General features: G+C 35.0%; 1 protein-coding gene and 1 pseudogene across 1 annotated transcript; one reads left to right on the forward strand and one right to left on the reverse strand.

Annotated features, from left to right (window-relative positions):
* Positions 1-312: 312 nt before the first annotated feature.
* On the reverse strand, positions 313-10355 carry LOC104225144 (protein DETOXIFICATION 24-like; annotated as a pseudogene).
* Positions 10356-17156: 6801 nt separating this feature from the next.
* LOC138882269 (uncharacterized) lies at positions 17157-17903 on the forward strand. Its single transcript, XM_070162805.1, has 2 exons — positions 17157-17489; positions 17622-17903. The coding sequence occupies exons 1-2, from the start codon at positions 17157-17159 to the stop codon at positions 17901-17903; spliced, it is 615 nt and encodes a 204-aa protein (XP_070018906.1).
* Positions 17904-24404: the final 6501 nt, after the last annotated feature.

Genomic DNA, 24404 nt, shown 5'->3' on the forward strand with positions numbered 1-24404 from the left:
GTTATTCAAAAAAAAAGAGCTTATAATCCAAATCAAAAAATTTCACATTACAAAATTTATAAACTTCTTTTTTTTTTTTTTTATAACTGAGAGATCCCGAGGGCTAGTGGAGCACGGTTTATAATTCGGTGGATAAATGGGCCCACCCCCTGCTCTTCTCTACTTAAATACTAAGCTTTTGTTTGTCGTAGAATTCGCCTTAACATGCGCCTAACTCACACATCAAAAGTTGTACTCTTACCATTAGACCAAAGCCACGTGGCTAGTTGCATCATACAACTTTACACTTCTGAGAAGAACCCTACATACAGGTATTGAAGAAACGTATATTTAACAACTGCAATATGCTCTTTTTCCAATTACAACATCTGTGATCTCTTTCTAGCCATATAGTCCAAATTATACAGAGAGGGATTTCATATTCTAAGATAAAGAAACAAACAATTACATGAGAGAATTTCAAACAGATATGTATCTCTTCAACAAGCTAGCCTGGAAAGCTTAGTGCCATTTTCTTAGTTTTAGCAATTCCAGATGCTACTAATTTTGCGAAAGTGAAAGGAAATTGAATAATAGCGATAGTAAAGCTGAATAAGCTAAGTGAAAAAAAATCACTTCTTATTTGTTAAGCAAAGAAGGATCCTCCGCTATAGCGTGTATCAATAACTCTGTTGTAGTTGCATCAAAAGAGAAGCGCTTCCCGGTCATTCCATTTAAAAAAGCCTTCATTTCACTAACATTGTTACTTCTAAGAAATCCTTGCACAATAACATTGTAAGTTGTGTTGCCTGGCAAACAACCATTATCTTCCATTTTTCTTAGCATATCTTTAGCTTCATCTAACAACCCTTCTCGACAAATTCCATCAATTGTTGTGGTGTATGTTATCACGTTAGGATGTAAACCTGTCAGAGAAAGTTTTTCAAAAATAACAAGAGCTTCAAGCTTACCATTTTTGCACAAGCCTTAATTTTTGAGTTTCCTTTTGAAATTCTCTAATTTTCCTTCAGTGTGTGCTACTGTGCTATATTTGGTTCGGAGTTTAGCAGAATTTTCTAAGTTTTTCTTTGTTTGTTGCACCCATGTGTTGGTATTGGGTATTTGTTGGGTATCTCTTATTCACTACTCGCTTCGGTGAGTTCTTCCACTGTGTATGTCTGATTTGCACATGCATGTTTGGAAAATTTTCTGCATAGGTTTAAACACGATTTGGGCATAATGAATTTCCATCTAGGACAAAAATGGTGAAGAAAGAGACAAGATCTCATACGCAACCAAGGTGTTTGGCAATTTGTCTTAAATAGAAGAACTGTGTTGTTTACGTGAGAGCTGAATTCGACACTTTTGGTATGTATTTCTATGCTCAATTTTTGGTTTTTTTAAAAGGACTGTTGTTTGACTTTTCTGTAGGTTATGGAAATTCGATCCCTTTAATTACATATTAACAAGATCTTCTGTTCTTTTTTGACATACTTAATTCTTATGTTATTTACTCTTTGATTCTCGCATTTTGAAAGATTTGACTTGAGAAACTGCATCAAAAAGAAAAAATAAGGAACTTTACCGTAAGGTGTTAAATTTAAATTCTCATATGCAATATTGCATTAAAGGCTAAAAATTTGAAATAGAGGTTTCAATAATTGTGTTGGAAATTTTGTTAACTAATAGTTCTAATGTCTAATTGGCACTTTCTTAATGTTAATACGGCCAGTTAGTATCCCTCAAATTATGATTTTTTTATAACATGTAACTTTAGATGCAGGATCACGATCTAATAACTGCATCTGTATATAGCAGAAAAAGAGAATCTCTCATACTGGAGCTTTCCTTCTGGAAGATGAACAAGGCTGTTCCTAATGTTGTATTTGCTCAGGTACAGAAAAGACCTTTATGAGCTCAAAAAAAAAAGGTTTAATTCAACAGTATTCAGGAAATTGTGCGTATTTGCGCAGGTTCTTTGCTACTGCTTTGTTTATAATGTTGCTTTAAGCAAACCTAAAGAATCGGTTGGGGGTACTTTGATGAGTAATCTGATTAGTCTATTTAAAGGTATTTCGTCTTTTGGGAATTTACTTACCGGTGAACTGCAATTGTGAAGAAAAGAGTAAAATCGGATGAGTAGGATAAGTCCAGATGTTTAAGAAATGAAACGGATTTTGAGTTGTACCACATGTAACTCAAATAGGATGTAAAATGACTAGGTTGGTGTTTTGAAAAGTGTAACTCTCTAAAATTATAGTATATGTGTTAGTTTCTTTAATAATACAATAACAATAATGTGTTTGTTGGTAGTATAGACGTTTACTTAAAATTTGGAGGTTAATCTTGTAAGTATATGGTTTTGACTTTTTTTTTTTTTATGAAATTTGTTTATTTATCTTTTACTTGATTGAAGAATCTATGGGATACAACAACAACAACAACCCAGTATAATCTCACTTAGTGGGATCTGGGGAGGGTAGTGTGTACGCAGACCTTACCCCTACCTTGGGGTAGAGAGACTATTTCCAAATAGACCCCCGGCATACTTCCCTCCAAGAACTTCTCACCTTGTTCTTGGGGAGACTCGAACTCACAGCCTCTTGGTTGGAAGTGGAGGTTGTTTACCATCAGAGTAACCCCTCTTGTCTAAAAAGAAGAGAATATAGGTGAGAAGTACAATAATAGATAGTTAAGAGATGAAGAGGAAAATAATGGGTATGTATTCAAAATGGGTATAGAAATGACTATTGAAACGGAAACTAAAACGTTTAGCTGATATGTTTAGTTTTTCCTTTTTCCATTCTTTCTTGTGGGGAACAGTAATTGGCCCAGGTAATATGCAAGTCAATCATATTTTTGTTCTATTATTTGAATAACATGGGTAGTGTCTCTTTCTTGCTGCTTGAGATTTATACATATTTTTAGCTTTTGCTATTTTTTTATGTTCTTTGATAGTTAATCTACTATGTTGCCAGTTTGTTGCTTTCATGATTTTCTTGATGATTTGTTTCCTCCTCTGTTGCTTTTAACTTTTCCTTTCTTTCACTTCATTTTCTTGAAGGTAGGAGGTGGATTTTGACTGTGTTTCTTATATAAATAGGTATTCTATGAGTGACTTGGATAGGAAGTAAATTTCTTATATAAACAAGTATTCTGTGAATGAGCTGGATAGGAAATAATTTTATCTTTGACATTTATCTTTATTATCTCTCAAATCTTATAATTACTATACTTCTCTTTTTTCCCTTCACTTTCTTGTCGTCCATTGAAGGTCCCATGGTGAATTTTAATGAGTTCCTTATACAAATGGATAGCTTATTATGTATGATTAACTTGGATGAGAATTATTTTTGTCGTGGCATTAGTTATCGGGTCTTGGCTTCTTTTTTATGCAATGTTAATTAGGCTTCAGCAATTAGGTGTCTTTTGAAAATTGTCCTTATATGAGTTGGAACTGGTACTACTCTTTTCCCCGCAATAAGTTTGGTCAGTGGGAAAAGGTTAGGAATTTGTTATTTGAGATGGTACATCTTAATATTCATCCAGATGTGTGCATCTTCAACTTGCTGATTGATGGACTATGCAAAGAATTAAAAGTTGAAGACACAGAGGAAATAATGACAAACATGATTGAAAAAGGTGTAGACCCTGATGAGATCACCGACAGTCTAAGTTGCGCGGACTCTTCGATTTTGATGTCGTCCCCATCCCGATACGAGACCGGGACAGGAGCAGGAGCGGGATACGTCCCGGATACGGTCAACTGACTTCGGACACTATGACCGGAATCCAACGACAACTTTAGAAGAAAAATTGAGATTTTGATTTTCAAAATAAAAAATAAAACAGATTTAGGAGAATGAAAGAATAATGTCCATCTCGGAGAATGAAAGATTGAATTCCACAATATTCATGTAAGTTTTTTCACAGATATCTCTCAAAATTTGCAATATTTTCATAGCTCTATTTTTTATTAGCCGAATTCCCGCACCCGTATCCATATCCGGATCCGCACCCCCGAATCTTAAAATTTAGATCTTGCTGAATCCGATACTTGGATCCGTCTCCGTATTGGATACCCGCGCCCGAGTCCGAGCAACTTAGCCTACAGTGTGATAATGGACGGATATTGTATGTGTGGTCAATGGAGAGCAAGGGAATTTTTTAATTCCATGGTGGACGGATATTGTATGTGTGGTCAATGGAGAGCAAGGAAATTTTTTAATTCCATGGTAGATAAGAGTATTGAGCCTAGTATTATTAGCTATAGCATTCTAATAAATTGATATTGTAGGAACAAAAAGGTGGACGAGGCCATGCAATTATTTCTTGAAATTTCTCAAAAGGGATTGAACGTGATATTCCTGCCTACAATATTATCTTGCATGGTCTTTTTTAACTTGGAAGAACTACCTCTGCACAAAAATTCTTTGTTAAGATGATATCAGCGGGGCACGTACCGGATTCATGCTCTCATTGCATTTTGCTTGGTGGTTATTTTAAGAATGTACTTGTTGAAGAAGCTATGTCACACTTTCATAAGTTGGAAGGAAGGAGACAAGATACAGATATTCAAATTTACAGCATTGGTATCGATGGCTAGAAAGTGTAATAAAAGAAACAGAGAATACATAATGCAAATATAGGAAGTAAAGGTGGAATGCACATATATTCGAAAGGAAACTACTTAATTAGGATCAAATTCAGAAGTAGACCCAAATTCCAGTATGGTCCTTGGAAAGGAAACTTAGGAAAGAAAAGAATGAAAAAGAAAAGGAAAGAGCTAAGAGAAACAGACACAAAAATCTCCATTATATTTATCCATGGGCTTTGGTTTGTCGCCGGCCGAGTAGTACATATTTTATGGCAAATGAAGCTAAAAAAGCCTGGCAGAGATGGAAAAGACGAAGAGAAAAAAAAGGGAACGAAAAGACATTTCTAGACTGAGATTGTAAAGACAATTTTACCCTTGGTCGACCACACTTGGCTCTTCTATATAATAGAAAAGAAATATATAATAGGAGCAATTTCTTTTATGATGAACACATTTAAATTATTGTCTGCATATATTCACACACAAAACTCATAATAGACAAAATTGTAACACTCATCTAAAACATAATTCAAAGTTAATATGGGATCTCTGAATCACTTTCCCACTCTATATAGAACACTTCAGAAACCAATATTAGAAAATGACAGCAACTCATTTGAATTGGCATAGTTCTTAAACAGATTTTGACAGTATCAGTTTTAACTCTCAATAAAACACCTCGTTTCAAATGTGGGATCTAGCGTGGGATTGTCTTGGATGGATCTACAATTATTTTGTTACTCTCCTTGTATATTTTAATCAAAGTGAAGTTTAATCAAGTGTACTTGGGGCATTATTGTGGGTTCTAAATTTGAATGAACGTTAAACACAATGGCACTGAAGCTGGAAAGAAATGTAGTGTCCTGGGAGAGGTATAGTTGCAGGGTATTTCGCTTACCAGAAAACTGTTTTGAGAAATTAATTAAAGAATACTACTTTCTCAATCAAATAAAAATGTCCAAATGCAGTGATCTTCTAAATGAAACAGAAATGCTGGAAATAGTGGAGATTCCTTCCTAAACACATAAAGGAATTGATAAAACCAAAGTGAAAGCTGGAAGCTAACTAAAACATAAGCACAAACCTATAAGCATAGAAAATGATATGTTGCAGCCAATCTTAAAGTTCAATTCTCCTGTAGAAAGACACGAATACATTATTAAATTTTCTCTTGTGCTCAACTAAAGATGCTTCTTGGTAGATTTTGTGCCCCGGTGAGGAGATGTGAGCGGCTGGCGGTGGCTGGCTCGAGCAGAGGTAGAGGGCAGCCTAAGAAGTATTGGGGAGAGGTGATTAGGCAGGACATGGCAAGAATGCGGAGTTTCGAGGACATAGCCCTTGATAGGAAGGTCTGGAGGTCTAGCATCAGGGTTGTAAGATAGGGGGTACCAGAGCTTTTCTTACTTCATTCCCGGGGCGGGAGCTTAGTACACCAAGCTGCTCTTTTTTTTAAAGGCGCTCTAAATCTCACACTTAACCTTAGACGGTTTCAAATTCAAAAATGTCACGTTAAAGGAATCTAGAGATCCTTGATTTTAAGTGAAAATTACCTTCACTTGAAGATGAACCACATAACCAAGCAAAGCTCCAATAGGTACTCCAATCAAATAGAAGCAACACAGATTTATGATTGCAACTGTGCTTTGTAAACCTGCTCCTACTGCCACACCTATGAAATTTACAAAATTTTAAGTGTCAAGAAATACTATGAAACACACAATACATTCTTTCAAACATTTTTGGTAACTTTGTCAACTTTCTCATTTTTTTTTTTCGACTTCGAGCTATTTCAGAGGATAATAAACTTACCTGATAGTACAGGATAAATGCTGTTGAGCAAAATTGAAAATGCGAGTAAAGTAGAAAGGTCTGCGACGCTGTCAGCTACCGCCTTCTCATTGCTGAATAAGTAACCAAGCTTGTTGCCAAAGATCAAGCACAGAATCCAGAAGAACAATCCAATTATAACTGAAGTGCCCACTAAGACTTTAATGGAGAATTTTGTAACCTTAGCGTCTCCTTTCCCGAGTTCATTTGCAACCCGGACACTGTACAAGGAAACAATTGAAGGAAAAAACTCAAAATGGAAGGTGGCTAAACACTAGATGGAAATGGATATCAATGTTTCATAGGGAAATAGTCGTGTACCAAGCAGCACCAAGAAAGCCAAGGCTTATCATAAACTCCCATCCGTTGATATTGAGGCTGCAACATTATTTTAAATTGATCAAGATGTTCTTTGTGCAGCAAACAAAATGAAATAATCCATATAAAAAAAAGGAAAAGAGAAAGAAAATCTCACCAGATAGAGAAGGCAGATATAGCAACATCGGCGTTCTTCATATATCCTGCGAGCAGGACCAGAACAGCATTGTACCATAGCTCCAAGCTGTGAAAACATCCAAAAACAAAAACAAATTAACCCCTCGGGTCTTTTCCAGATTATAAATGTGTTTAATGAAGTTTAAATTTGGTCGAAGGTCTAACTTATCAACAATTTGATATAGCTTTTAAACTCCGTATTACTGGTGAAGCACTGCTCATGCACATCAAGAATGTTTAACGAAAAAATCGAGAATAATAAGTTAAGGAAAAGGATTTACCAAACCATGATACCGGAGGATACTGAAAGCTTCACGACAGGTAGTATATCTTTCAACGCTGCTGAAGAGAATCCTTTCCATGTGTTAGGGCACCAACCTCCTATGATGTACACAAACTCCCCGACCACTACAAACCACGATGATATGCTCAACGCAATCATGGCAGCAGGGACTCCATAGTTTAGCTTGATAACCAGTAGCAAAGACAATGGAATTTGGATTACAAATTGTGCTATAGATAGCCAAGCAATAATCATGTTCTTCTGTTGTGCTTGAAGGAACATCTGGATCGTCAAGCTAAATACGAAGTTGTAGACAAAGGGAATGAACCAGAAGGAAACGTATCCAGAAGCTTCCACAATTGATCCATTCTCACCGAGTAGCTTAAATATTGCAGTGGCAAAGATAAAAAACGGAAGCAAGATGGTCAATGTCATGAAATCAACAATCCATGATCTTTGCAAGTAGATTCCCATCATATGATACTGCCCTGCTCCATATGCTTGTCCACAAAGCGTTTCTGTCGCGCTTGACATTCCAATCTACCACAATAAACACAAAATTCAAGCAAATGTGAGAATTAACTATATCAACTAGCCCATGACACGCCTTAAGATCTCATAAGTCAATACTCTAACCGTCAGGTGGCTTTCGATTAGTCCTTATATATGTTACATGACCTACATTACACATACACCTCTGTCTGCATTAAAAAAAATTTATTTGTGACAAGGTAAATAATTTTATAACAGGAAAATCTCCTGTATTCAAGCAGTATACCAAAAGGTAGAGAATCTAGAGTCTGAAACATGATATGATTCTCTATGAACGACACTACTCTGACTCTGCATTATGTTGTTATGTTTGCATTTATACAATATCGTGCATAATTTTCTATCAGACAACAGGAACAAGCACATTATATATGATGTACATGGTACATTTTCTGGACAATAAGAAGATCGTAATAAAAGATAACAGGAGCAAACTTACCAGTATACCATTGACGAATCAGACTGTAAGAGTTTGTACGAGCGCATAAGCAGCAAGATATAATTCACTAATGTGTCCAATGAATGATTGTGTGACAACTATAGTTCCAAATGAAGCTACTCTTGATAGTACTCCTGGTAATGCAACTCTCCATATCTTCTTAGACTCGTCGTAGATTCTCCCTTCTAAGTCGTCGACCTTTTCTATTTGTGAATCAAGTAGCCTCCCTTCCACACCATTATCCATGGCTCGAGTATAAGCAACTGAAAGCAAATTCAGTAGAAACATCTTACCCACATCACTGATTTGCGGAGACTGCCAATTTGAGCTAACACTCAGGAAGGTCTATAGGGGAGAGCTGAGGCATGTTATACTTTAAGAATCAACAAAATCTAGGTAAGAACATCACAATGGGGTCCAAAACCCATAAACAATTGCTTCTATATAGTTCTCTAAGAATCACATCTCTACCAGTTGATTCAACAAAGAAGTAATACAAACTCGGATGCCACTTAACAACAAAAAAGACACTATCCCCTAGTTAAATCACTATAATTGGCGTCATAACTTCAGTGAACTCATACACAAACATAATGTCTTAACAAGGAAAAGACCAATCATTATCAATAACAAGTCAGGCATTTCAATACTTTTGCATTTGGCTAGAAATAAATATGGATATGAAATACATTATATCACAAGGTAACTTTATATCATTAGTCTCCATCCACTCCGCCAACAGAATATCATTCTTATTGACTATACTTCAAAACAACAATCAAGCATACACAGCTAGTCAATGATACATGTATAATCTGCTTTTAGTCAATGAAAATGAAAAGGAATTCAATAAGAAACGGAGTCAAATAATAGTTGGAGAAGCCTCTGTTCTCAAAAGGGGAATCCTTTGTACAAATGTTTTTTGGAGGATTCTGCCAACCTTCTAACACATTTAACGCTTCCGTAGTACTCCATCAGTTCACGAGCCACGTCCTCCGGATGACAAGTTATAAAGGCCTTGATGAAGCGCTTTTCGGTCATCCTCATTGCTCTTAACAACGAAGGACCCTTCACACGAGGAAGCAGACCCATATCATCTATCTTACCCCCTACAAAATACCTTGGCTTTATGGCGGTCTCCAAATTCAAGAAAAGCAAACATGGGTTATCAAGAACCAAACTGGCAGAAAGTTTCATTGTAGCCAATATAAATGTCATGTTCCTCTGAACCTTATCGACAGATAATGTTAACAAAAAAGGAGACCGTCCAAAAAGCCTAAAAACCTCATCTTCAGTAAACCCATATTTCTCCAAATTAGCCACCTTCTGTCGGATAGTCTCCGACCGTGAAATAGCAAACAACGTAATCACATGTTTAAACATCCTAGTACCCTTTTCCACGCCGGTTCTTCGAATGTAATCCATCTTCTCATCATCCAGGGAACTTCTTGGTATGAGAGTTGGTCGAGCTAAAAGCATGGAAATTAAATCACTTCTGCTAAGACCCAATTGTTCATAAAATGCTACAGTTGGTTTAATCTGTTTGTGGAAGTCATAAGTAAGCAACGATGGATTTCTCACAATAGCCTTGAGAAGAACTTGTTTGGTACCAAACAAAGTCTGGAAAAATTCAAGGCGCTCCTCTAAGCAACGATTGATACGACAATTAAGGAAACGAGGACGACAGTTAAGAATCTTGGTAAGGTCAGAGGATTCAATACCTAAATCGCTGAGTATTTTGAGCTTTGATTGAAGGTTTTTGTGTTCCATTCTGCGCAAAGATGGGCGGCGCTGAAAAATCTTGGAAATATCATCAGCAGTGCAGCCCCATCGCCTTAACAAATCTGAAGGATCTGTTGAAGGAGTACTGAGGCTTTCTGTTTGGTCCTCTTGGGCTTCACGATAAGGCAAGCCACCTATGGAGAGGAATCTGGCAGGGTTTAAGGAACGAAGGGTTTTAGTAGTGGAGAATAGGAAACGGAATTGGATGAAAGCATTCAAATTAGATTTCATTATTAGGTCAAAATTGAATTTGTAACAACAGATTTGGTTACTTGCTCTAGCTTGTGACGCTCTCAAAGTTTTTGAATACCTCTGTTGGAAAAAAAAACCGTCATTATTAGTAAGGAGTTTAAGTTTGGCTCAGAATTTTATGGGTGCCATCTCCATTCTCCAACCTTTGCCACATACCGTGATAGGGGTAATTTTTGGGTTAATTTAGTTCCGACCCTCCTCTACTTTTATCCTCAAAATAGGAATGAATAGTGTTAGTATGAGTTACACTTTTATTATTTAACTTTTTAATTTATCTCTTTATATATACTTAATTATATTTATGTAATACTTTTATAATATTAATTTTATATTTTAATTTTGGTGTATAATTTTGATAAATTAATTTTCGTGCATTTATTATTTTTATGTAAAATTATAAGTTAATTTTATTATAAGTTATTATTGTACAAAAAATATATAATTATCTCAAAAAAAGAACGGTGCAAATATAAAATATTAGATGTTGCTAAAATTGAAAGGTGCGAATATAAAATATTAGATGTTGGTAAAATTGAAAAGTGAAGATTGAAAATACATTAAATGAAAATACATTAAAATTGAAAAATCATGACAATTGAAAATATATTAAATTAAAATACATAAAAATTGAAACTATGGTAAATTGCATAATAACTTAGTAGGGAGCTATGTCGTTTCCAGATACACCAAAATCATTATAGTATTGACTGAATGGGGCTGAGGATTGTTGTGGTTGTGATTGTGAATATTCTTGACTTCTTTTATACATTATTCGTTGTTGTTCTTATCGCATAAATTCACGACGAGTCAAATCGACAATAGAATCCACATCCATTATTAAAATTTTATTTTCTTCTTTCATTTCTTTTACTCTTACTTTTTCCTTTTGAACATTCAAAACTTCTTTTTTGCCTGGGTTGCATTATTCATCGCCTCAACCATTGTTTAAAATTGTATGGAATGTTTTAATTATGAAAATTACAAATTAATAAAAATAAAAGATGAAAATTAAAAAAATAAAATTGAAATAAAAGATAATAATATAATATAGAAGAGATTGAAGAATATAAAAAAGTTTTGGGAAAAAAAATAGGGGAATGGTTGGAGTAAGTTGGCCCCAAAATGGGAAAATCCCCATTTGGAGACCAAAAATTGATAAGGATTGGAGATGCCCTAAGGCAACAAACTAAAAGCTAATATAATTGAGTTCGAAATTTAATATTCGTATATATTAGGTGACTTTTTAACACATAGGGCCAAGGCTAAAGATATATTTTGTTCGCCAAACTGATAGCTTATGTTACATACATACATTTTATATAAATAAAAAAAATCTGGAACAATAGATAATTAGAGATAAAAATTAATTTTAACTGATAACCTAAAAGTAGAGTAGGAATCTACCAATTTATTTAAACTATGTAATTGATATAAAATTTATTTACGGCATCATGTATATAACTTAAACTCAAGGGTGGCTCTAGGGGAAGCTAGTAAAGTCTTTGCTTTAGCCCCCTAAATTTTGGGACCCCAAAAATATTTTTAATTGTGAATTTACTGTCTTATTTTTGTTTAGACAATATTAAAGTTTATAAAAGAAAAAATAAAAAAATACAAAATCCTTATAAAAATGGAAAGAAAGACTATCTATTTGTTAACAATAGAAATATTTTAGAACTTTGAATTAATATACTCAAATCTTTCGTATTGATAAATAACATTTTTTACAATAACAGCTTGTTTGGATGGTTGTTACGCATCGTTTCATAATGTATTGTATCGTACTGTATTGTATTGTACTGTATCGTTTGATAAATACAATGTTTGGATACATTGTGTCGTTTGTCATTGTGAGCATGTGATTTTTGCCCTACATATGAATAATTCCCAAAATCCGAAACAAAATAATTTGCCTTGATTTTTACAATTTTTGTGCATCTTAGTGTCATTTTCTGATAATTGTTGCATTTTTATTTGCGCGTGTTAATTTTTATAAAATACAAAAAATGTGCATTTTGGCATTTAGGATTTAGTTTTACATTTTTAGTATCCATTAAGGTTTAAATTGTTTAGAACAAAACATGAAAATCACAAAACAATTTCACTTTTGCATTTGTCATAAAATAGTTTTTTTTTTACTTGTTTAAAACATATTTTTAGGAATTAATTAATCTTTGTTTTAAAATAATTAGGATTTTATGTAGGTTTTACATCTTTATAAAATTAGAAAAAATTAGAAAAATTGTAACAATGAGAAAAAGAAAACAAAAATGAGATAAAATACATAATGGAATTAACTTGTGTGAAACCCGGAAATTTGGGCCAAATACATAAAATCCCCCGGCCCAAACGCATTTGATTGGAGAAGTAAGTCCAGCCCAAGTCTATACCCGGTCCGTCCTTTTTTAAAATGAAACGACATCGTTTCGGGGCCCTTGGATCAGGACCGTTGGATCTCATCAATCCAACGGTCCGGAACTAACGAGGATTTTATGTAGGTTTTAATTTTGGTTTAACTTTGGGTTCTGTTAATTTTTCTGAGTTTGTTAATTGATTGAATGATTATAATTTTGTGGATTAATAATTAGTTTAAGTTCTTTTAATGTTATTCATGGCAGCTTAATCACAGTTTATTTTCGCTTTAGCTTATTTGAGTTGGTTAGTTGAACAACATTTGAGTTAGTCAGTCTGATTAGCTGGTCTCTGTTTGTTAATTGATTAATTTTAGTTGGTTCTGATTGTAATTAATTGATTTAGATTGGTTTTAGACTGGTTTAAGGTATTGGGTTTTAGTTATTAAGGGTAAGGGTAAGATCAGTGATTCTGAGAGGCTTCAGGGGTAGTCTGGGTAGGGAAAATGGTAGTTTTGATAAGAATAGTAATATCCAGGTATAAAGAAGGGCAGTATGGGTATTGTAGGGTTGGAGGAATGCTTGAGGACCTTCTAGAAAGGGTTTCAAGTGTAAATTTTAATAAGTACACTGCAGTTACTTGTTTAGCAAGATAAGAATAGAGGGACCAAAATGAAAATAGAAAGGGACTAATTAGAGAAATCAGAACTTAGTTCATTCTTAGGGGTCTTTGCCTATAAAAGAGCATTAGATGCCTTGGAAAAGGGAGGCTCTCAGATTTTCTGCCTTGAGCCTTAAGTTTTAATCTGAGCATTCATTATTGTTCTGTATTCTAGCTGGCATTTCAATTTTAAGTTATTCAGAAAACAAAACATCAAAAATGGAAATCTGAAACAGTTCCAGAGTTTCATTCTCAGTATTGGGTTTCAGTTGTGAGGGATAGGGGTATGTCAGCCTGAGTTGTGGAAATGGGCTTGCATTTCTGATTTTTAAGTAGTCTGTCTGTGTTTCTGTGTTGTCACATTGTTGGGTTGCTGCTGCTGTTGTTCAAAATACTTGAACCCTCACCTTTTCTCTATCTCATATTCAAATTTCCAGGTACATTTCCCTGAATCTCAATGGTGTGTTGAAGTTGAAATGAAGTGTTTCAAGGCTTGTTATTCAATTGAAAGTAGCTTGTCTCTTTAATAATAGCAGTAGTGTATTCCTTTGTTATGTAATTGGCAGAATATGTATGTTAAACTTGTTTATTAGAGTAGATTACATGTTTAGAATTGTTTAATTGGGCATCTGGGTATTCAAATTCTTGTGTATAATCCGGGGTGAAGTTCTTTGAAAATGAGCATTGCATGTTTATACTGATTATTATTTTCTGTTGCTTAAGTTTCACAATATGCTGTTTTAATTGTGGATCTAAAATGAGTTGGGCACAGTTTCATATAAACCAATTTTGGGCCTGGTGGATGTGCAGGCAGCCCAGACTGTGGTTATACAAGGGATTGAAATAGGGTCCAAGGATTCACTCCCTGGGCTGTGTGAATGCAAGCCCAGTCTTGGGCCTGCTGTGGGCCTGACGCCAATGGGCTCTAAAGGGGCTGTGTCCGTAGCCTTGGCCTGGTTGGGCTTCGTGAGCTCAGGGCCCATTCGTTTGGTATTTCGTCCGTATTTTCTACTTCAAATTCAGCAAATTATGGGCCCAATTAATTAAAGTCCTTAAGTAGTTAATGACACAATTATTCTATTGTATAGGCTAGGAAATGGTGTTTAGCGAATTTCACCGTATTTTCAAAATAACAATACGTTAGAATCTTTAAGTACACCCTTAATTAAATCACTTTCTTAAACTCGGGTGCGCATTGATGCGACCCAAATCCAAATCTCGATGAAGCCGAAATATGTCGATAATCGCGGGTGCATTGATTGCAATGTGGTTCAAAGCATGTTTTCGCAACATCGTAATTCTTATAAAATAAATAATGATAGAAAAGAGCTTTGCAACTTGAGATGGGCCTTGTCGCACGAATTGAATAAAAGTGGGTCCTTTAGTAAATAATTATCGAAATAATTAGAATTTGGGATAGCCATTTAGCGAACTTCACGGCTTTTCCCCAAAGTGACACTACGTTAGTATCTTGAGGCACGATTTAATTAAATAACCTTCTTAAAAATCGGGTGCGCATTGATGTGACCCATGTCCAAATCTCAACGGAGTTGGAATGTGTCAGTAACCACGGGTGCATTGATGTGACGTGGTTCGAGACACATTTTTCACGACGTTGTAACTCTCGTTAAAAATAATGATAAAAGCGGTTTTCGAATAAAAGGCACATAAGTTAGCATGTATTAAAATCAGATAAAATCAAATACAACAGTTAAGCGACCGTGCTAGAACCACGGAACTCGGGAATGCCTAACACATTCTCCCGGGTTAACAGAATTCCTTACTCGGATTTCTGGTTCGCGGACTGTTAACAGAGTCATAAATTTCCTCGGTTCGGGATTCAACCGTTGACTTGGGACACCATTAATCTCCCAAGTGGCGACTCTGAATAATTAATAATTAAATCCCGTTCCGATTGTCCTTTAATTGGAAAAACTCTTTTACGCCCTTGCGGGGGTGTAGGTGAAAAGGAGGTGTGACAGTCATCGTTTCATGATATCACGCACCAGCAATATGAAGAATACACTTGCAATATTATAAAGAAAAATTATGATACCACGTAAAATTACTATATAAAAAGGTTGGATAAATGATAAAATAAAATAACTTAATAATAATAGAGGATGAGATTGAGAGAAAAAGACAAGGTAACGACGCGACCACACCAAAATCGGTCGTTACATAAAGTGGCACATTTTGTCGTTATGTAACGACGGATTTAACGATACGATACAATAAAATTTAAGTAACAATACGATACGATACAATGGGTAACAACCATCCAAACAAGCTGTAAGTTGCAAGGTAACGAATTGTAAATACGTGGCTAACATATTATTAACTTGAATTTTCTTACCAATGTGGATATTAATATTATATTTTATAAGATAACTATACTATAAACAAAAAGAAAGAAAGAAGGAAAAATAAAAGCAATGTAATATTAATACTATATTTTGCAAGATAACTATACTATAGATAAAAAAGAAAAAATCAAGGCCCTTATTAAAGTATGGATTTAGGCCAAGAATTAGCTTTCATTATTATTAGGGCAAAATTGAATTTGTAAGAACAGATTTGGGTATTTGCTCTAGCCTTGTGGCCTTTCACAGAGTTCACAGTCGATGTCTAGGTAGCAACGGGAGAATCACTTAGACTCGACTTCTTATAGCAATGGATTCACAGACGCATAAATTTTTTTATTTCTTTGCGAAAAAGAATTTTGTCGTATCAAATGCAGCAGCAGGAGTATTAAATTAAATTTGTCAGAGGATATATAAAGTTGCAGAATAGTTGTAAGAAAGTGATTACTATATAAGCTTTATGAATGAATATATCCAGTCTCGCAACGATAGAGAGAATGTGTCGGTGTCATTTGTTTCCTTTCCAATTTATCTTCTTTTTGTGTACCCCAATATTCCTTTATTCTTTTTCTCTGGATTAGATGGTACAAATTCCTCAATTATATTAGTCAAAACTTAATTATTTCTTTTAATAATTTAGTTTGTTAACTCGATTCTGCAGTATGTTCAAGGATAAATCCGTTATTTAAAAAAAGAACTGAAACAATATGAGTCGTAGATAAGATAAATTTAATGAAGTTGTTTTGTATATAATTTCTTACTGACAGGCGATTAAAAAAAAATCCAGAAAACTAGGTGCATTCCCCTTTAAAATATGGATGGTATTATGATAAATATCATATTTTGGTGGATGTCTACTCTTCTTCCATGATCTTCATCTCAAATGCTTAATGACATATTCAATGACATATTTTGTATGTTCAATGACATATTCCATGGCATATTTTCTTCACTTTTTATGCCTATATAAAGGCCTTGTAATAAATAGAAAAATACACACAATTGAAGGAGAAAATCTTTTCCTTCTCTCTTTCTCTCTATATCTCTTAACTTGTTTTTCCTTGTTCTATATTGTTATTTTTGAGTTACAATTCTTAACACGTTATCAGCACGACTCTAGCCTTGTCGTAAGTTAAGTGCAATTCTTCATCCGAAAGGTATAACAAGTTATCTTCTACATTTCTTCTTCTTTTCTTGTCATTCTAGTGGTATTGTATTGTATGAATTAAGTCAAATTGTTATCATGATAAGTGATCATTACGAATCAATATGAATCACACTACACTGTGGCAAACATGATAAATTGCTAGTTATTGACGTTAAAATCCATCACCTAAAACCTATATTATTATGTATTTTTTGTCTTCATTTATAGAAATTGTTGTTTGATATAATACGTAACCTTTCATTCTCAAATCTGCATAAGTACTAATAAATAGATTAATGTTATCATTATCACTGTATGTTTTATATGGTAACACAATTTAAACATTCGTAATGTTTATATCCATTTATTTATTTTCACTGTCATCTTAATCATTTCTAATTCATTTATTTTCTTTGATAGTTTTTACTATGTCAAATTTGTCAAAGCTTGAGTTTGTGGCACTTGACATTTCTGGAAAGAATTACCTATCATGGGTTCTCAATGCTGAGACTCACTTAGCCGCTAAAGGCCTTGGTAGCACCATTACTCAGGGGAATGAGGCATCAAGCCAAGACAAGGCGAAGGCCATGATTTTCCTTCATCATCATTTGGATGAAGGTTTGAAGGTTGAATATTTAACAGTGAAAGATCCACTTGAATTGTGGACTGGCCTGAAAAAAAGGTATGATCACCTTAAGGATACGGTATTGCCAATGGCTCGATATGAGTGGATACCCTTACGATTGAAAGATTTTAAAACCGTAAGTGAGTATAACTCTGTTGTATTTTGAATAACTTCCCAATTGAAATTATGTGGGGAAGTTATGAATGATAAGGATTTGCTGGAAAAGACTCTTACAACTTTCCATGCCTCAAATATGGTATTACAACAGCAATACCGTGAAAGGGGTTTTAAAAAGTATTCTGAATTGATCTCATGCCTTCTGGTGGCTGAGCAACATAACACCCTTTTACTGAAAAATCATGAAGCTCGTCCCACAGGGTCAGCTCCGCTTCCTGAAGCAAATATGGCAGCTAGACGTGATAAGTCCGGAAAAAAACAGAATAATAATCATGGCCATATTAATGTACGTGGGTATGGCAATGGTAAGAGACGATATGATAGTCATCATCGTGGTGGTCATGGCAAACGAGAGAACAATATGGGTTCTTAAAACAATCCTTCAAGAGGCAAAAGCGGTAACTGCCACCGCTGTGGCATGAAAGGTCATTGGAAAATTGAATGTCGTGCACCTGAGCATTTTGTCAGGCTTTATCAAAACTCCATCAAAAGAAAGGCAAATAATGTTGGAGCTTCTTCTGCTAATGCCCCGGTGGAGTCACACTTGACCTTTAAAAATAATTTTGAGGCAGGGCCTTCAAATAAAAATGATGACAATGCCGAGACAGATCTTGCTTTGAAAGATGATGATTTTCAAGGACTCGATGATCTTACTCATTTGGAAGTTGAAGATTTCTTTGGAGATCAAAACTAAAGTTTGATCATTCTATTGGGGAATGCAATTATGTTGTTATTTTCAGTGTTTTTATTTCATCTAAAGTTGTTTTTATTTTTAAGTAGTACTTAAGTTGTTTTATGTCGTTGTTGGAGATGTTTGTTTTCTGTATTTCTCATGATGTACTTTTATTCTTTTATTTATGAATAAATTAAAATTCCCCAGTCTTCAATTGGATCCAAGATGAGTAATGAAAATTTATGTCTTTTGGATAGTGCTACAACTCACACAATATTAAGAGAAAAGAAATTTTTCTCTTATTTGATTATGAAAAAGGCCTATATTAATACAATATCCGGTAGTACAAAGTTGATTGAGGGCTCCGGAAGAGCGGCCTTATTATTTCCCGAAGGAACGATATTAATTATTGATAACGCATTATATTGTAGTAAGTCTCAAAGAAACTTGTTGAGTTTCAAAGCTATTCGCCAAAATGGCTACCATGTTGAGACATCAAACGAAGGAAAGGTTGAATAGCTTTATATTACTACAATAAAAGCGGGTAAAAGATATGTGCATGAAAAATTACCCGCATTTTCTTCTGAGTTGTACCACACAAACATTGGTGTGCTTGAATCACATGTCATAGTAAACAAAAAGTTTACTACTTCTAATGATTTTATCATTTGGCATGGCCGGTTGGGTCATCCCAGTTCTAACATGATGCGGAGAATAATAGAGAATTCAAATGGACACACATTGAAGAACAAGAAGATTCTTCAATTTAAGGAATTCTCCCGTGCTGCTTGCTCTCAAGGAAAATTGGTTATTAAACCATCAACAGTTGAAGTTGGGATTGAATCCCCTGCACTTTGGAACGTATACAGGGTGATATATGTGGGCCTATACACCCTCCATGTGGACAATTCAAGTATTTTATAGTCTTGATAGACGCATCTACAAGATGGTCACATGTGTGCTTCTTGTCAACTCGTAACATAGCATTTGCGAGATTGTTGGCCCAAATAATAAGATTAAGAGCACAATTTCCAGATTATGCAATTAAGACAATTCGTCTTGATAATGCTGGTGAATTTACATCTCAAGTCTTTACTGATTATTGTATGGCCACTGGAATAAAAGTTGAGCATCCGGTTGCTCATGTTCATACTCAAAATGGTCTAGCAGAATCATTGATTAAACGCCTCCAATTAATAGCTAGACCATTACTAATGAGGACAAAACTTCCCCTTTCAGTGTGGGAACATGCTATTTTGCATGCAGCAACACTTGTGCGCATAAGGCCAACCAGTTATCATGAAGTCTTCCCATTACAGTTGGTTTTTGGTCAGGAGCCAAATATTTCCCATCTAAGAATTTTTGGATGTGCGGTATATGTTCCAATTGCTCCACCACAACGCACAAAAATGGGCCCCCAAATAAGGTTGGGAGTATATGTAGGTTATGAATCTCCTTCTATTATTAAATATTGGGAGCCTATGACAGGAGATTTGTTTACAACCAGATTTGTTGATTATCATTTTGATGAATCTGTTTTTCCAACATTAGGGGGAGAAAATAAACAGGTGAAAAAAGGGATAGATTGGAACGTATTATCTTTATCTCATTTGGATCCTTGTACAAATCAATGTGAACGAGAAGTTCAAAAGATTATTTATATGCAAAATGTTGCAAATCAATTGTCAGATGCATTTACTAACCTTCCACGGGTTACTAAATCGCATATTCCAGCTGTAAATGCTCCAATTCGAATTGATGTCTCAGCTGGACAGTATGATAATGAAAAAGAGTCTAGGTCACGCCTTAAACGTGGTAGACCAATCGGTTCTAAGGATAAGAACCCCCGAAAGAGGAAAGGAGAGAATGATCAAGTTGATCATAACATAGAGCAATTGCTCAAGATGAGCATAAAAACATAATAATTGATAAGACCTCACAGGAGGTTCTAGTACCTGGAAATGATGAAAATGAAGAGATCTCAATAATTTATGTCTCTACGGGAAAAAGGTGGAACCGAAATAACGTTATTGTTGACAACAATTTTTCATATAATGTTGCAGTTGAAGTAATACAACAAGATGGGGATCTTGAGCCAAAATCTATCGATGAATGTAGATGGAGAAATGACTGGCCAAAATGAAAAGATGCAATTCAAGTGGAATTGGCTTCACTCAAAAAACATGAAGTTTTTGGACCAATAGTCCAAACACCTGAAGGTGTCAAGTCAGTGGGGTACAAATGGTTTTTTATGTGAAAACAAAATGAAAAAGGTGAAATCATAAGGCATAAATCACGACTTGTGGCACAAGGGTTTTCGCAAAGGCCTGACATTGATTATATGGAGACATATTCTCATGTGGTAGATGTAATTACCTTCAGGTATTTAATAAATTTGGCAGTCCATGAAAAACTTGATATGAGGTTGATGGACGTTGTCACAACCTACTTATATGGCTCACTAGACAATGAGATTTTTATGAAAATCCCTGAAGGATTTAAAGTTCCTGAAGCACATAAAAGTTCAAGAGAAACTTGTTCAATAAAACTTTAGAAATCCTTATACGGATTGAAGCAATCAGGGAGGATGTGGTACAATCGCCCTAGCGAGTATTTGCTAAACCAAGGGTACAAAAATGACCCTATTTGCCCTTGTGTCTTTATTAAGAGGTCTGGATCTGAATTTGTCATCATAGCTGTATATGTTGATGACTTGAATATCATTGGCACTTCTAAAGAGCTTCCCAAAGCCGTAGAATATTTAAAGAAGGAATTCGAGATGAAAGATCTCGGAAAGACAAAATTATGTCTCGGTTTGCAAATTGAACATTTGGCAAACGGAATTTTTGTTCATCAATCTGCCTACATAGAAAAGGTATTGAAACGGTTTTACATGGATGGAGCACATCCATTAAGTACTCCGATGGTTGTTCGATCACTTGATATGAATAAGGATCCGTTCCGACCTCAAGAAAAGAATGAAAAGCTTCTTGGTCTTGAAGTACCATATTTTAGTGCAATTGGTGCACTAATATATCTTGCTAACACTACAAGGCCTGACATATCTTTTTCGGTTAATGTCTTAGCAAGATATAGCTCTGCTCCTACAAGGAGACACTGGAATGGGATCAAACACATATTGCGATATATAAAATGGACTACCGATATGAGCTTATTTTATGGCAATGATTGCAATCCCGATCTTGTTGGTTATGCCGATGTTGGGTATTTATCTGACCCGCATAAGACTCGATCTCAAACAGGTTATGTGTTTACATGTGGTGGCACTGCCATATCTTGACGATCGACTAAGCAATCAATCGTGGCTACTTCTTTTAATCATGCTGAGATAATTGCTATTCATGAAGCAAGTCGAGAATGTATTTGGTTGAGGTCTATAATACATCTTATCCAAGACAAATGTGGTTTGAAGTGTGACAAACTACCCACAATTTTGTATGAAGACAATGCAGCATGCATAACCCAATTGAAGGGAGGATTCATAAAAGGAGATAGGACAAAGCACATTTCACCAAAGTTATTTTTTACACATGATCTTCAAAAGAATGGTGATATCAATGTGCAACAGATTCGTTCAAGTGATAATATGACTGATTTGTTCACCAAATCTCTACCGACATCAACCTTCAAGAAACTGGTGTACAAGATTGGGATGTGAAGGCTCAAGGATGTGAGTTGATGCTCTCATTAGGGGGAGTTAATACGAGTTGTACTCTTTTTCCCTTACAAGGTTTTGTCCCACTAGGTTTTCCTTGCAAGTTTTTTAATGAAGCAACCAAAAGGCGTATTTCTAAACATGTGTACTCTTTTTCCTTCCCTAGGATTTTTTTTATATGTTTTTTTTCTTAGTAAGGTTTTAACGAGACACATTATCTATGGACATCCAAGGGGGAGTATTATGATAAATATCATATTTTGATGGATGTCTATTCTTCTTCCATGATATTCATCTCAAATGCTTAATGACATATTTAATGGCATATTTTGTATGTTCAATGACATATTCCATGACATATTTTCTTCACTTTTTATGCCTATATAAAGGCCTTGTAATAAATAGAAAAATACACACAATTGAAGAAGAAAATCTTTTCCTTTTCTCTTTCTCTCTATATCTCTTAACTTGTTTTTCCTTGTTCTATATTGTTATTTTTGAGCTACAATTCTTAACAGATGGCAATAATATGAGAAAAATAAGAGTAGTAAATTAACCGACGGAGAAGGTGGACTCGTGGTAAACGATAACGTTTCTTTTAAAGACAAAAAATCCCTTGTTATAAATTCATTATTCATAAATGGTGTATTTTACTACTACTTTCTTATTTGAGGTGTCAACCCCTGGAGGCGAATGTGAGTTGACTCAATTCGGAAAGAGAAATAAACAAATACTCAAGAGGTTCAAAATAAGTAATTTTTTGGATATTTTCGCACATATTAAGAAATTCATCTTTTATCATTAATTAACAATGAAATTGACCATATTAATATTTACTATCTTACATAAATACCCTAATACATATTCCAACACTATTTACTCTAAGGACAATGCAATAAAAAAATAATTAATACATTCTTGAAATCTGAAAAAATTACTTATTTTGGACCACAAAAAAAAATTAAAAAATTATTTATGTTGGACCGGAGGGAGTAAACAACATTAATAAATGTGTGCGTGATCGAGAGATTCTTCGAATTCTTTTAATTCTTACATCTCTTTCTGAAACAGAGAGAGAAAGGGGAAAAAAAGAAGCGGTGTTCAAAGTTAGGGGGTGGGTAGGGGAGGGTGGGACAATTTTCAGTCTATTTTTATCTTTACATTTTTGCTTTAATTTAGGCATTAGACTGCAACAACAAAATTTTTGCTTTATGTATATAGTGATATCTCATGTATATTATATGTATATGTGTATATCCATGAAAATTTGTATTATATATACGAGATACAATGTGATATACACGGGAGTCCAAATGTTGTAAACAGATATACAAAGTGATATACACAGTCGCCTTTAAAAACTTGTGTGTGATATACATTAATATACACGATATACAATGTGATATGTAAGCACGTGATTTTTTCCCTATGAAAGAATTACTTCCAAAAATTCAAAATAAAATGATTTTCTTTTGTGTGCAATTTTTGAATTTCTTAGCATTTTTCGGATAACTATTTGTATTTTTGTCCGCGCATATTTATTTGTTAGATTAATAAAAAAATATAAAAATATGTCGCATTTGCGTTTAATATTTAATTAAGTTTGTTTTACAAAATGAGAAAATCATAAAAAATAATGTACGTTGCATTTTTAGCATTTAACGTCTAAATTGTGCGATTTTATCGTTAATTGCTATTTAAATGTGCGATAATTGTTATTTGGAGTTAATTAGTATTTTGATAAGTTAATTTAGTTTATAACTTAATTTATAATTTTAGTTTTATTAATTAGTAAGTAAAAGAAAAGAGAGCAAAAAATACAAAGAAAATCGGAATTGGGCCTCTTCTTCAATTTTGAACCACAGGCCCAAATATATCCAACCTTCCCCTACGACCCGGTCCATTTAAAACTGGGTCGACCTAGTCCATAACCCGAAAGACCCAACCCCTTTCTTCATTTTCATTTTCCTAACAAAAAAAAAAACTCAAACCCTAAAAGACTAAACCACCCGCCCCCCTCTCTTTCCCTCTTCTTCTCCATCACCTTCCCCAAGCAGCCATGGTTGCTGCCCTTCTCCCTCACACGACCTCCCCCTACCCATCGACAACACACACACACACAGCAATACACAGTAACACACACACACTCACGCATACACTCACGCACACACACACACACACATACACAACAAAACACACACACACACACGCAGCAGCCCGTCCATGGCTGCTTCTTCTTCTTCTTCTTCATTGTCCTCACGACATCCCAACGACCCCGCCCTCCGTCGCGAGCTCCTCCAGTCGCTGAAAAACCAGCAACGCAGCCAAGCAACCACTAGCAATCCACCATGGCTGCTGCGTCTTTTTTTTCGTCAGCCACTCGTCCATCGCCATCGAGCTTGAGCTCGACACCCATGGCCGCTGCTGCGTCTTCTTCTCCACCCCGTCGTCTGCTGCTGTTTCTTCGTCGTCGCGGCCAAACAACCCTCGTCGCTGCTGCTGCCCGTCGCTGCTGCTGCTCCGTC

Source organism: Nicotiana sylvestris, chromosome 2 (genome assembly GCF_000393655.2).
Source record: "Nicotiana sylvestris chromosome 2, ASM39365v2, whole genome shotgun sequence".
Classification (NCBI taxonomy): Eukaryota; Viridiplantae; Streptophyta; class Magnoliopsida; order Solanales; family Solanaceae; genus Nicotiana; species Nicotiana sylvestris.

Bases quoted from the DNA above. Each gene is read 5' to 3' on its own strand.
- LOC138882269 (XM_070162805.1), top strand. From the start codon at position 17,157: ATGTCAAATTTGTCAAAGCTTGAGTTTGTGGCACTTGACATTTCTGGA. The intron at 17,490-17,621 runs GTAAGTGAGTAT...GTATTACAACAG, and splicing joins GATTGAAAGATTTTAAAACC to CAATACCGTGAAAGGGGTTT.